Raw genomic sequence first — 13,685 nt, 5'->3', positions numbered from 1 at the left:
GCAAGCTGACCCACAAAGTCAGCCATCACAGCATTGAAAGTCTGGCCTGCCACTGGTACCCAGTGGGACCCCAGCCTTGGCTAGTGTGGCCGGGGTGTTCTCCTGCCCATTTGCTAACAAACCCTTCTTCTCTGGCAGAGCCATGGGTTTTAATTTCTTGGCCCAGTGGAACCTGCTCTCTGAGGACCACCATAGTTCTCGCTGACCATGCTGTGTGCTGGAGCTGGAGTAGCCCAGCCAGAGGCCTGCAAGTGCTCTGGTGGACGGCTTCTCTCAGCATTACCTGTCTGGTGGATTTCTAGGCCCTGACTTGGCTGAACCTCCCGCCTCACCCTGCTTTACACCATGTGCGTGCAGAGGCGATGCTTCAGCCTCACTCGCCTCTGGAACTCCCTCTTGCCTCTTGCAGCTTTGCCGTCAGGCACTTACACATTTACAAACTGACCCTTTGGTTATTACAGAACCTTCTTCTTTGCCTCTGGTGAGACTGCCCATCTTGAAGCCTGTTTTGTCCAATGTCAATGTACTGTTTGGCCTTGCGAAACTTGGCTGCTGTCATGGTGCTTCTTTCCTCCGCCCACTTCGGTTCAATGTTTCTCTTTATATTAGGAAACATCTTATTTAGCACATAACTAGGGCCAACTTTAAAAAAAAAATTTGTAGTTGTAGACAGACACAATACCTTTTATTTATTTATCTTTATGTGGTGTTGAGGATTGAACCCAGGACCTCATCCGTGTAGGCAAGTGCCCTACCACTGAGCTACAACCCCAGCCCCTAAGGCCAACTTTTTAAAACCTACTCTGACAGTCTCTGCCTTTTTTTTTTTTTTGAACTAGGGACTAAACCCAGGCGTGCTTTACTGAGTCACATCTCCAGCCCTTTTTATTTATTGTTTTGAGACAGGGCCTCACTAAGCTGCTTAAGACCTTGGTAAGTAGCTGTGTCTGACCTTTAATTTGCAATCCTCCTTCCTCAGCCTTCTGAGTTGCTGGGATTACAGGTGCACCATGCCCAGCCAGTCTCTGATTTTAATTGGATGCTTCATTCCATGATTTTTGCTGTAGTTATTAGTATAGTTTGATTTAAATACCATATAAAAATTGGTTTTCTGCTCGTCTTCTGTGATTTTTGTCTGCCTACCCTTTCTTTCTTTCTTTGAAATTTCATTTTAACTTACTTATGATGAGAATAGCCATGCTGGTTGTTCCTGGACTCAGAGAAAGGCAGGTCTGTCTCCGTAAAGTGGCTGAACAGACCACTGAAGATGAGTATTCTGGATTTCATGTTTTAGCCAATGTCTAAATTAATCCTCAGGGTCCCACTTTTCAATTAATTAAGTACTCTTCTTTTTTTTTTTTTTGGTGGGGGTGCTGGGGATTGAACCCAGGGCTTTGTGCATTCGAGGCAAGCACTCTTATCATCTGAGCTATATGCCCAGTCCCCATTTTTCAATTAATGACCTACCTTAATATGAGATGTGGCAGGACTGTGCTCAGTCTGCTTCCTACCCTACTGCCAGGTAGGTTTGGGTCTGTTCCTCAGTTCTGACTACTTTTGCAGGTACAAAAACGAGAGATCCTATTAGAGCTGCTATGGGAGCTCCCTGGCTCTGTGATTGTACCTGGGGTTAGAAATGCAAAGATCAAGACCGGAATGAATTCCTGTACTGTCTGTCCCAACTCAATCTTTGTAGTCGTGCTGCTACATAAATACCTGGCTGGAGCAGCTACTTAAATTTTCAAGGTCTTCCTATCAACCAGCAGCCACACAAAATAATATAAACCACTTTGACACTCCATATCATTGATTACGTGTCAACACACTGGAGCTTAGACTTGTGAGCAATCCAGTCCTGGAATGCCCTCTTAAGGCTTGTGAATGCTCAGAGTCATTCTTACTACCAAGGACTGTGCTGGGTATCTGCCCAAAGCAGAAACCACACAGGGATTAAACAGAACTGGTTAGGAGGGTGACAGAAGCAGGGGGCTGGGGCTGGTGAGATGAGCAGGCAAAGCCCCTACTGCTCACAGGGCAGGGAAGACGGTGCGAAGAGCTATTAGTCACCATAGTGACATTCTGGAAGCTTCTGATGGAGCAGTCTCCATGCCACGAAGAATAGGCTGACAGTAAGATGTTGCCCGGGAGAAAACATCTCATCCTCACAAAGACAGTGTGCTATGAGAGGGTCTCTTCTTCCTCCCAGGTTTCCAAGGCTGGCTTCCTCTGGTGGAACCCTGCAGGAGGCCAGCGTTCTCTCCCACACACAGCAGGACAGGGCAGGGCAGGGCAGGGCAGCACGGACAGTGGATCTAGAGCAAAAGGCAGACGACTGACGGCATGTCCTCCTCTGCTGCCCCATACGCCCCACCAGGCAGTGATGATTCGCTCCACCAGGCCGTGACACCATCCCCAGGTTTAATGTTGAGGACACGCGCTCTGTTCGCTGACCACGCTGCCCTGGGCTGCAGACCGTGCTTGGCGGGAACGCCTTCCCGTCGGAAGCGTTCCTGGTCCACGCAGCCCGGTCTCCCGACCTTCCCTCAGGTAGCTGGACTTTAGTGCACTGGCCCCGGGCGCCGGAGAGTGCCAGCGAGGGTAAGCAGCTGGACACACCCCAAACGCCCCGTGGTCACTGCCTGCTCTGCCCACGCACGGATCCAAGGACGGCAGTTAACCGGGGATGGGGTTCGCGGCTGGTGATTCCACCCCTCAGCTCACGCCCGCGACCCCCGGCCTCTGCTTAGGAGGGGCGCACCCACGGTTAAAGGCCGTGCACCATCAGAAGTGTGCAGCCAACCTGCACCTGCGCAGTTTAACCGCGCGCAGACTGCGGGCTGCAGCCTGAGCCCCGGCGCGCGGGCAGAGGCCCGGGACCTGCGGAGGGCGAGCGGCGCACGCGCGATGCGGCGGGGCCGCGGGGCATTATGGGAAGCGCGCGCCTTGGGCCGCTTCCGCGAACATGGCGGCGCCGTAGCCGGGGCCCAGGAGCCGGGGGCGCGGGGCTGCCGCCGAGCACAGGACTGGCCGACGATGGCGACCCCCGACCAGAAGTCGCCTAACGTGCTGCTGCAGAACCTGTGCTGCCGGATCCTTGGCCGGAGCGAAGGTACGCGCGTCCGGAGGCCGCAGCGCGCCGCTCGGAGACGACCGGGGTCGGGGCGGCAGGGCCGAGCCTGGCGGGGTCGCGGGGCAGGGCCGAGGGGCGCGGGGCGCGGGCGGCGGAGCCGGGCCGAGGGCCGGGGTCGCAGGGCCGCGTTCGCGCCCACGGCGGCCGGGCGCTCGGCGGAGAGCGCGCTTCCCCGCGCCCGGCTGCTCCCGCCCGGTGGGCGCGGGCTCGGTGCCCCGGGGTTGTCGGGGCGGAGGCCGCCGAGCACGGCCGACGGCCCCGGTGCCGCTGCAGAGCCGCCCGGGCTGAGGGCTCCGGGGGAAGCGCAGGACGTCACCTCCTGGCCCTGGTGCGGGGAGACACCAGGCGCGCCGCGAGCGAACGTCACCGGAGTTGAAGCGACAGTGCCACTCAGTCCTTAGGCGCCGCAGCGAAGAGATGGGCCGTTTTGAAGGACGGCTCAGCCGCTTAGGTTTAAAATGCCGGGAATACTCGTTCACCTTCTCTCATGGTTTATGACAGTTAATGCGTGTAACTTGTGGAATGCTCCGTGGTGACCTCAGGGACAAAGGATGAATGATTTTGTGTCACTCCCATTTGACTTCATCCGGTTCTTGCTCCACTTGGCATCCTTCCTGGACAGTACCAGGTGCTGGAGCTGCCAGGATACAGTCAATCCGGTCACAGCTCCCACTTTCCAGGGAGGCGACTCAGTGTCAAGAAGGGATCAGTGGAAAGTGACTGCGCAGAGGGCAGGGAAGCCTTGGTGAGGCTGAGAGGAGCAGACTGTTCCAGCCCCCGAGCCCCTGGCGGTCTTCAGTGCAGGGGCGCATCAGGAGAAGTCAGATTACTGAGGTGCCTGGTTATGGCTTTCCCCCTTGAACGTATGTTTTCCTTTTCTGTCAGTGATTCCAAAGTGTTTTCTTCCAGGGATAAACCACACGTTTATACCTTGTCATCATCACAACTGGATTTTAAAGTTCTTCCTCATGAGCTAGAGTGACATTTCTAAACTTAAAAACTCTTTATATTGGGACTTTTTGATTGACCTAAAAGTTTCACCCCTTCTAGGAGATGGAAATTCTGCCCTCTTATCTGCTGGTGTAGATTGTGTCCGTGTCAAGAGTCAGTAGGCTCTTAGTAAGAATAAGATATTTGGAATAAGATATTTCAGGAAGCCATTTCCTGCTCTGTCTTGGACATTTTTGATATTGATCATTGCACGTTATGCTACTACTTACTACAACATTTTGTAAATGTATTTAGCAGCTTACCTTATTCTGTCTTTTAAACTTCTCTGTCATTGAGCAAAGAGCAATATTAATTACTGCCTTTATAACTTGACATCTAAAAAATTTAATTAGTGGGCATTTTCTCTTCTAACTCTCCAGAGCATTTAATTGCCTCATTTTCTAATGATATGTTGCAAACACTTGGCTTTATGCTCTTGAAATATGTTGCTTTTTAATACAGTGAAATAAAGACATAAGAGATACTTGCTACTTTTAAGGTGAATTTCCTATTAAAGTTTCATAAGGCTTTTTTTTTTTTTTTTGCTACTGGGGATTGAAACCAGTGGTGCTCAACCACTGAGCCACATTCCCATCCCATTTTATTTTTTATTTTGAGACAAGGACTTGCTAAGTTGCTGAGGCTGGCTTTGAACTTGAGATCCTCTTGCCTCAGCCTCCCAAGCCACTGGGATTATAGGCATGAGCCACTGCATCCCTCCATAAGGCATCTTAAAAAAAAAAAAATGTGTACTTGGCTTCAATGGACCTTCAGAAGCCAATGTTGCTTAATGATTTTATAAAGTTAACATAATCATTATTTCCCATGTGTCAGTCAGCTTCCTGTTACTATGAGGAATACCTGAGATAATCGACCTATAAAGAACTTTATTTCGGCTTCAGTTTTGGAGGTTCTAGTCCACGATTGGTTGGTTGCATTGGTCTGTGGTGAGGCTGCTCATCACCATCCAAATGCGTGCTGGAGCACACTGTTGTCCTCCAGGCTTTTAACACATGGGCCTTTTGGGGACATTCAGAATCCAAACTGGACCATCACTTTCCCAACATCTAGCACCTGTAACTTTGCTTGAAACACATACTGCCAGTGATGTGAAGACCCTACTTCCACATCCCTGCCCTGCTGGAGTGCATTCTACTTGTGTCTTTGAATAGGCAGTATTTCTCTCATGGAATCAGTGAGGTTGGTGGTGGCGTGCTTCAGCTGTGTCAGAGCAGCACTTCTCTCATAATGCTGTGTAAGCCTCAGTGTTCCTTACCTTGTAATCTTCAGTTGTCCCATGGGGCAAAGAGAAATTTTTGTGGGAAACAGACCCATCTGCCGTGTTGCTTGCGACTAAAAGAGGGTCACTCTAGGGGAACTGGGCTGTGCGAAATAACCACACAAGAGTCAGAATTACATTTTTATTTGGGGATGCTGTGACGGCTTCTCTGTCCTTAAGGGTCTGCAAAAAGAGAGAGTGATCTTGAGTGCTGACCCCTTTTATTGAGGAGAAGCCATTCAAATGGGGCAAGGGGTCAGGTTTCAGGGGGCTGAGTCTAGCTCCATGATGTCTGCTGTCAGCAGGTTGACTGACATCTAGGTTGGCCACACCCAAGGGCAGAGAAAGAGAAGGGGACACACAAAGGGCGTTTCCATGGAATATTCTGTCCCAAACAGAGCAAGGGGAACAGGTGAGCAGAGCTCGACCCATGGGGCTGTAGGAAGGCACACATGAGCACACATTTGGTTGTATTATTTCTACCCTCAAGATCGGGGTCTACCGTCTTCAGCAATTTAAGAGTAGCCATATCATCGGGGGAATGACCTATCAGGAGGGGAAAGTGCTGGCACATGACGCAACGGCCTCCCAAACCTGTCTAGAAGCAGCAAGCAGCACTGGGAGAGGAGGAGAATTCCAGACCTTATTTTATGCCTGTGGACCCAGAGGAAAACAGAAACTCCAAATTCTGAGCCCTGATCCACAATTTTTCATGATATTTACAGGTTATTTGACCCATCATCTTAGACTCATCCCATCATTGTGTATTTTTCCTCTTTTTTAAAAAATTCCTGATCTGTGTGGCTGAAGGCCTTGTGCAGGGTCTTTAGCATGAAGCATGCTGACAGAAACAGGTAAGAAGAGAGGCTCTGCCCAGGCACCTGTTACATTTCAAGAGGGAGTAGTTAGATTCCTGGGATAGTTATTTACAATCCAAAAGATAGGGACTCTTGGTTAATTAGACTTCTTGGAGAAAGGCTGAGAGAGGGGAGTGGAATTGACCTCTTCCCCAGCATTGGTTTCTTACCATAACGTTTTTGTAATTTCATTTCACATGCAAGTCTGGTTTTACTATCACAAAATAAAGGGGAGTTTACCTTAGATTAGCATGGCAACATGAATGTTCAGGTATGACTGTAGTATACAAAGTATCAAAGTAAGTAAGACCCCTATGAGTCTACTCCCAACCGCAAGAAGTGTTTTCTTGGTGGTCCAGTGTTAGGGACAGAGCTGCTGTTGACTTTCTAAAGTGGTAAATGATGTGTAATGCGTAATCTTGCTTTTGAGTAAAACCATGTAATCTTTCTTTTGAGAATATGATAATTATACTCTTGGGAAAATCAGTGAGTGTTAAATGAATGTTGAAACATATGTTAAAGGTAAATTGAAATATTTATCAAATGTCTAAATGGTCCTCCGCATCAGTGGGCTTTGGGTCCACAGATTCAACTGATCACTTTGCATTTGTACTGAGTATGTCCTCCAGATCTTTTCATCAATTCCCTAAAAAATACACTGTAACTACTGTGTAGAGCGTGTGCATTGTTTAGGTTATTATACATGACCTACAGATTAAAGTATATACATAGAATTATTTAACTATTATGTTGTAAGTTGTTAAAGTAAGTCAATATTTAAAATTGTCAGCCTTTTGTGTTAGAGCACTATGTTTCAACCAGTGCTGGCACCTCGGATCCCACAGGAGCCTAAGCAGGTTGGTTGGTGTGGGCAAGGGATTGGCAACCAGGCAATTGTGGAGGGCACAAGCATTTTACTGAACTGAACATTTGTTATTTCTTCATCCTGAGCTTTCTATGTGGTCCCTATCAGCTGTCACTGTTGGCCCCCTGCTGGGGACCCTGCTTCTGGGTGTTCCTGCTCCTGGGTGTCTCCGCTCCTGGGTGACCCTGCTCCTGGGTGTCCCTGCTCCTGGGTATCTCTGCTCCTGGGTGTCCCTGCTCCTGGGGACCCTGCTCCTGGGTGTCCCTGCTCCTGGGTGTCCCTGCTCCTGGGTGTCCCTGCTCCTGGGTGTCCCTGCTCCTAGGGACCCTGCTCCTGGGTGTCCCTGCTCCTGGGTATCCCTGCTCCTAGGGACCCTGCTCCTGGGTGTCCCTGCTCCTGGGTGTCTCCGCTCCTGGGTGACCCTGCTTCTGGGTGTCCCTGCTCCTGGGGACCCTGCTCCTGGGTGTCCCTGCTCCGGGTGTCCCTCTTGGAGGCAGGTGCACTGTGCATCTGCATCTGGGGGTGGCTGTCGGCCTCCTCCCACTCGCATCCCCAGTATCCTCGTCGCAGCCCTTCAGACAGGTGTGTGTGCAGAGCAGAGGCCTTTAATTTTGAAGGTCAGTTTGTCCATTAAAAAAGCCGATCATAACTTGGTTTATGATCATATAATCTTGATCAAAATTTTGGTAACCTTTGACACATGCTAAAGATTTCTTCTTTTTGTTGCTGTTTGTATTTCTATTTTCCTGAGAGGACTGACACTTTACTCTTACGTGTGGTACTTCTGGGTTAATTTTCATATGTGGTGTGTTGTAAGTTGAGGTTTACTTTCTAATTTACGAAAAACATTAAAAAAAATGTTTCAGTTGTTTTATTCTTATCTTTAAGACTAAGGAGTTAAAATGGAGGTTTAAAAAAATATCGACAGCATGGACCCACTCCAGACCACGGTGAAGACAGGATTTGTGAACCAAAACCAAAATCCAAACAAACCGCGGCAGCAGCAGCTTTGTTTTGGAGTGATTTGGGGGTGGATAAATACGACACACGCACAGTTCCCACACACACGCACAGTTCCCACACGCCCTGCCGCGTTCCCGTGCTTGGACACTGCCAGCAGGGCTACAGCCCCCAGTCCCAGAGAGCACTTCCACAGAACAAGTCTGTGCGCTGTTGGGCTGCTTTCTTACCCTCCTGCCGCTTGCACTCCAGCATTCCCTCTCCTGGGCCACAGGGCGTTCGTCCTCAGGTCTCTCTGTGCTCCTCTGGACTCTGTGGATGCTGGGGTTTCTCAGAATCAGTCTTTCTTTTCTTTCTTTCTTTCTTTTTTTAAAATAATGATTCTGACAGTATTTATTTATTTATTTTTGGTACTGGGGATTGTACTCAAGGACACTCGGCCACTGAACCACATCCCCTGCCCTTTTTTTAAAATTTTTTATTTAGAGACAAGGTCTTGTGGAGTTGCCTAGTGCCTGGCTTTTGTTGAGGCTGACTTTGAACTTGTGATCCTCCTCCTCAGCCTGCTGAATTGCTTGAATTACAGGCCTGAGCCAGAGTGCCCAGCTGATTCTGACAGTTTTGAAGGTCAAGGTCATTGCATAGAATGCCTCAGTTCTGGTTTGTCTGATATTTTTCTCCTGGGCCGACTGGGTCATGTATTTTTGGGAGAAAGCCCACAGAGATGAAGTGCGTTTGTGGTACTTCATCTAGTAGGGGAGACTGTCAGAGGGCCTGAGCCTGTTGGTGTCAGCCTTGATCGCTGGGCTGGGCATGCTCCTCCTTACAGTCCCTCCCGCCTTCTGTCCTGAGCCCTTTGGAAGAAAGTCTTAGGTGCAGCCTGCACCCCCCAGTAGAGAGAGCTGTGCTTTGCCTTCTTGAGGGTCAGTATCTTCATAAATGATTTAGCCCTCATTACCTCTTGAGTTTCTGTGGGATCAGTGCCAATATTCCTTCCCATCTTTTGTTTTTGTATTTGCTTCTTGTTTCTCTTGGTCATTCTGGTAGAGGTTTATCAATCCTATCTTATTTTTTCTTTCTTTTTTTATAAAGAACCCAACTTTTGGATTTGTTATTTTTTTCCTTCTATGTTTGTTTTAAATTTGATTGGTTTTGCTCTAAATTTTAGTATTACCTAATGCATACATTGAGTTTAGTTTTTTTATTTTTTTCTGGATTTTATTGTGTAAACTGAGGTTGTTGATTTGAGATCTCTCTTTTATGTCTTCCTTGTCCTTTCATGTTGTAAATCTCCCTCTAAGTGCTGTAGTATTATATGTTTAGTACATTTTGTGATACATTGTATTTTCATTTTCTGTGAATTTTCTGATTTCCTTTGAGGCTTTCTCTTTGGCCCATATATCATGTGCTAATTGACCTCCAGTTACTTGGAGATTTTTCATATACCATGTTATTCACTTCTAGTTTAATTTTGTTAGTGTTGCAGATTTTGCTTTGAATAATTTCTAGTTATTTCGTGTTCTAAAGGTGGTTTTGTGACCCCTGATCTGGTCTGTGCTGACAGATCCTTCCCATGCACACGGAAGGGCAGTGTACTGTGTCCTTGTCAGGGGCATTGCTCTGAGTCCCTGCTGCTCTGCGTGGTTGTTAGAGCAGTGGGTTTCCTCTCCCCTGTTTGCTCCATCCTGAGGCAGGCCCCAGCCTCTCCAAGCATATTTGAGAATGTGCTTCTCTGTCTCCTCTGTTGCATGTGCCTCCTGCGTCTTAAGCTCCCTCCCACTACCTGGTAGGAGTGTGTACCTTGAAGGTGTTGTCCTAGTGAATTGGCTTTTTATTTCTGTGCAGTGTCCTCCTGTGTCCTGATGGACTTTCTGGGTCTAGTTTGCTTTGCCTATTGGTTCCTACCTGGTTCATATTTGTTCTGAACAGAGTTTGAGTGATCTGCCTTTTCTTGTCCTTTTATTTTTCACTGCCTTTATTATATTCTGGGTGGTTTCTTCTAGGTGACTTCTAGATCTAACGAGTCCCCTCTGCTGTGTCCTTCCTTCACTCAGGCTCCCGGGATGCTTGGTCATGTAGGTCTAGTAGGGGCACAGCTTTGTCACAGCACTCTGAGGGACTGTGGTGGGTGGGGCATGATGGTGTTGGTTTGCCGATCTCTGCCCCTTCCGAGCCTCCCTGGCACTGTGGAGGGCACTGTATTTCTTCTTGGAATCTGTTCCTAGTCCTGGACGACCTTGGATTTCACTTCTGTTGCCTTCCTGTCAGTCATGTACCTCTTCACAGTTTGTGAACCAGTCTTGGACTTCATTTCTGCTACGTTTCTTTGCCCTTCTGGTCTATGCCTTTTTAAATAATTTCCTTATTCTCAGTTTAGTGGTATTTCTGAAGAGGGTGGAGGCCAGCGCCATCTTTGTCTAGGGGTGTTGATACAAACGGCCGACTATTGGTGGGTGAGCCTGGCTTTCTCTGTGTGCCGCCTGGATGCTGCTCAGAGGCCTTCTCAGGCCTGCTTCCCAGATCCTGTATCTGGACTGTGGCTTTTTCTGCTACTTTTTCGTGTGATGATCGATCCAGTTTATTTTTTACCTCTAGAATTTTTCTGACTCTCTGGTCTGCTGCTGTCTCTCCCCTCTTTTTGATGAAACTCTGGTTTTATTCATTCATTCATTTCATTATAATTTAGTAGCTTTTCTGTCTTCTCAGTTAAGATCTTGGGGAAGGTGGAAGGTAGACTTGTGCGCCTAGTCTGCTTTCTTGACCTCAAGGCTGGGTGACTGAAACATGGCCTCTTGGTCATAATCGTTGAGAGCCACGGCCAGGTCAAGATGGTGCCTGGCATTTTGCCAGAAGGGGTGCCTCCTGTTGCCCTGGGTGCCTGCTACTTTTGAGTTCTTGTGGAGTTTCCATTGAGTTCTCACGGAGTTCCTGTTGAGTTCCTGTGGAATTCTCGCGGAGTTTGAGTGGAGTTCGCGGGGATTCGGGAATAAAGTTCGTTCCTGCTTGAATGTACAAGTGGCTCGTGACTTCCCGGTTATTTGTGCCAAGCCAGACTGTGGCATTTGGTGGCCCGTACGGGGAACGCCTGAAACATGGGGGTAAGTGAAACTACTCGCCCCTGAGGGCAGGGCGAGAGAATGGGTGGCCATTTCAAAAAACAATGTGTTCTTGTTTTGATTTGTTTTGTTTTTGTTTCAAGCTGCCTGTCCCTAGAACTTTCTCAGGCAAACTGGGAAAAATGGTTGGCTCAAGGTTTGAAGTTGTTTGGCCCTGATGAAGAGATAGAGATAGACCACAAAGATACATTCCAAGAAAATAGGAAAATTGATGCAACGATTTTTTGTTCCTTTTTTGTTTTTCATTCTGTTTCGGTTTTGTTTTGTGTTATCTTGTTGGGTTGCGTTATCTTTGTAGCAGAAATATGAAGTTAAAAATTAGTAAAAACCTAACCGAAAGGGTGTTAACTAAATTACTAGAGGAAGGAGGCATCTCAGTAAAATCAAGAACAGTTAGGGCATACATTAAGACGACACAAATGTGTAGCCCATGGTTCATTAAAGAGGGGCTGTTAAATATATCACAATAGAACCATCATGGTGAAGATTTAAAAAGGATAGAAAAGGAAAGCCCAGGAACTCTGCCAGTTGGCACATTACCATTATGGACGTTGGTACAATCTTGTTTGCTTAGTCAAGGAGAAGACATATTAGATCAAGTAAAAGAGGAAGTCTCTTGAGTTAGTCAGACAAGGGAAGAGAGTTTAGAGAAGGAAAGGCTATCAGGGGACAGGTTACAATAGGAGGATGCTACTAACACCTTTCTATCACCAGAGGGCATGGGTGTCCAAGTAACAGCTCCACCTATGGAGACAACATATGCTGAGTGGCCCTCAACCCCCGTAGTTGATAGATGGGATCCTGAGACAGGACTTCAGAGATTAGCAGGCCCTGTATTTGAGGAGGCAGGAGGACAGCGACTTCACCATGCTTTAGATTTCAAAACAGTGAAGCAGCTAAAAGAGGCTGTAACAACCTATGGTCCCCAAGCACCCTTCACTGTAAGCATGGTCGAATCCATTACCAACTTGAACATGACGCCAGCAGATTGGACTAGTATGTGCAAAGCTATTCTAAATGGAGGACAATATCTGTTATGGAAGGTTGCCAATCAGGAATTTTGCAAGGAGACGGCTAGGCGAAATGCAGCAGCCGGTTATCCTCAGAGAAATCTAGATACGTTGTTAGGAGAGGGACCTTATGAGGGTCAGCAGCAACAAATTAGATATGATCCTGCCATATATTCACAAATCACTTCAGCCATGGTTAGGGCATGGAAAACATTATAGGGGCATGGAGATTTACAAGGTCAATTATCTAAGGTAATACAAGGAGCTAACGAACCTCACACTGAATTTGTAGATAGGCTTATACAAACAGCTACTAGAATCTTTGGGGATGTAGAACAAGCAATGCCATTAATAAAACAACTAGCCTATGAACAAGCAAATAGATGGTGCAGGGAGGCCATTAGACCATGGAAACATGGAGATTTAAACACATATATTAAATTATGTAGAGACATTAGTGAACAGAGGCAAGCCTTGGCAGCTGCAGTATAACAGGCTTTAGGTACCAGGCCAGAAACATGCTACAATTGTGGACAAACAGGACATTTTAAAAGGAGTTGCTCCATAGGAGGCGGGTTTAACAAAACTGTATGATCAAAGGGGTAGGATATTTGCCCACGATACCGAAGAGAGAGACATTGGGCTAATGAATGCCATTCTCAGACTACTGTAGAGGGTACTCCGTTGTCAAAAAACGGACAAGGATCAGGTGTTTACCCACGATATCGTGGAGGAAAACATTGGACTCCATTGCCAAAAACCTGACAGGGGGGCCCAATGCTCTGGGGCCCATGACCACAAATATACGGAGTATTGGAGGAACCCAGCAACACCATCAGGGTAGTGCCCAAGACACATTATCCATTAGATCCCTCATTACACAAACCAGAGGGAGTGCAGGGTTGGACATCTGCGCCTCCGCCAGAGCAGTACTAACTCCAGAGATGGGAGTTCAAATCATTCCCACAGGGGTAAAAGGACCTCTTCCCCAAGGAACAGTAGGCTTATTAATAGGACACAGTTCTTCTACTCTAAAAGGACTTATGATAAGTCCTGGGGTAATTGATCCTGATTATGAAGGTGAAATAAAAATTATAGCCAGTTCTCCAAGGGGTATATCAATAATTTCACCAGGAGATAGAATAGCACAGTTATTAATAATACCCAGTCTACATGATAAATTTTCCAGTCGTACTATAGAAAGAGGTTCCAGGGGATTCGGCTCCACAGGTGTAGATTGGGCTATGCTTTCTTTAAATTTAGATTCTCGCCCAATGCTAAAACTAAATATTCAAGGACATGAATTTAATGGGCTACTTGATACAGGTGCAGACCTTAGCACCATCTCTCGTCAAGAATGGCCAAAACATTGGCCATTACAACAAGCCACTCAAACGCTTCAAGGCCTAGGAGTGGCAACTAATCCCCATAGAAGTGCAATGGTATAAGATTGGAAGGATCCTGAAGGATGTGAAGGA

At 47.4% G+C, this 13,685-nt stretch overlaps 1 protein-coding gene across 2 annotated transcripts in view; it reads left to right on the top strand.

Annotated features, from left to right (window-relative positions):
• The first annotated feature begins 2,924 nt into the window (after positions 1–2,924).
• Positions 2,925–13,685, top strand: part of Tubgcp3 (tubulin gamma complex component 3) — a 68,775-nt gene continuing 58,014 nt past the window's right edge. Inside the window, exon 1 of one of the 2 annotated variants that reach the window (XM_078016351.1) lies at positions 2,925–3,109. In XM_078016351.1, the coding sequence (XP_077872477.1) occupies positions 3,034–3,109 (76 nt within the window). In that variant the 5' untranslated portion in view covers positions 2,925–3,033. The remainder of the gene's footprint in view (positions 3,110–13,685) is intronic. The other variant, XM_040281730.2, reaches the window with a different exon arrangement.

Source organism: Ictidomys tridecemlineatus, chromosome 6 (assembly GCF_052094955.1).
Source record: "Ictidomys tridecemlineatus isolate mIctTri1 chromosome 6, mIctTri1.hap1, whole genome shotgun sequence".
Taxonomy (NCBI): Eukaryota; Metazoa; Chordata; class Mammalia; order Rodentia; family Sciuridae; genus Ictidomys; species Ictidomys tridecemlineatus.
The sequence above is the reverse complement of the archived record's forward strand: the minus strand, read 5'-3'. Positions and strand labels throughout refer to the sequence as shown.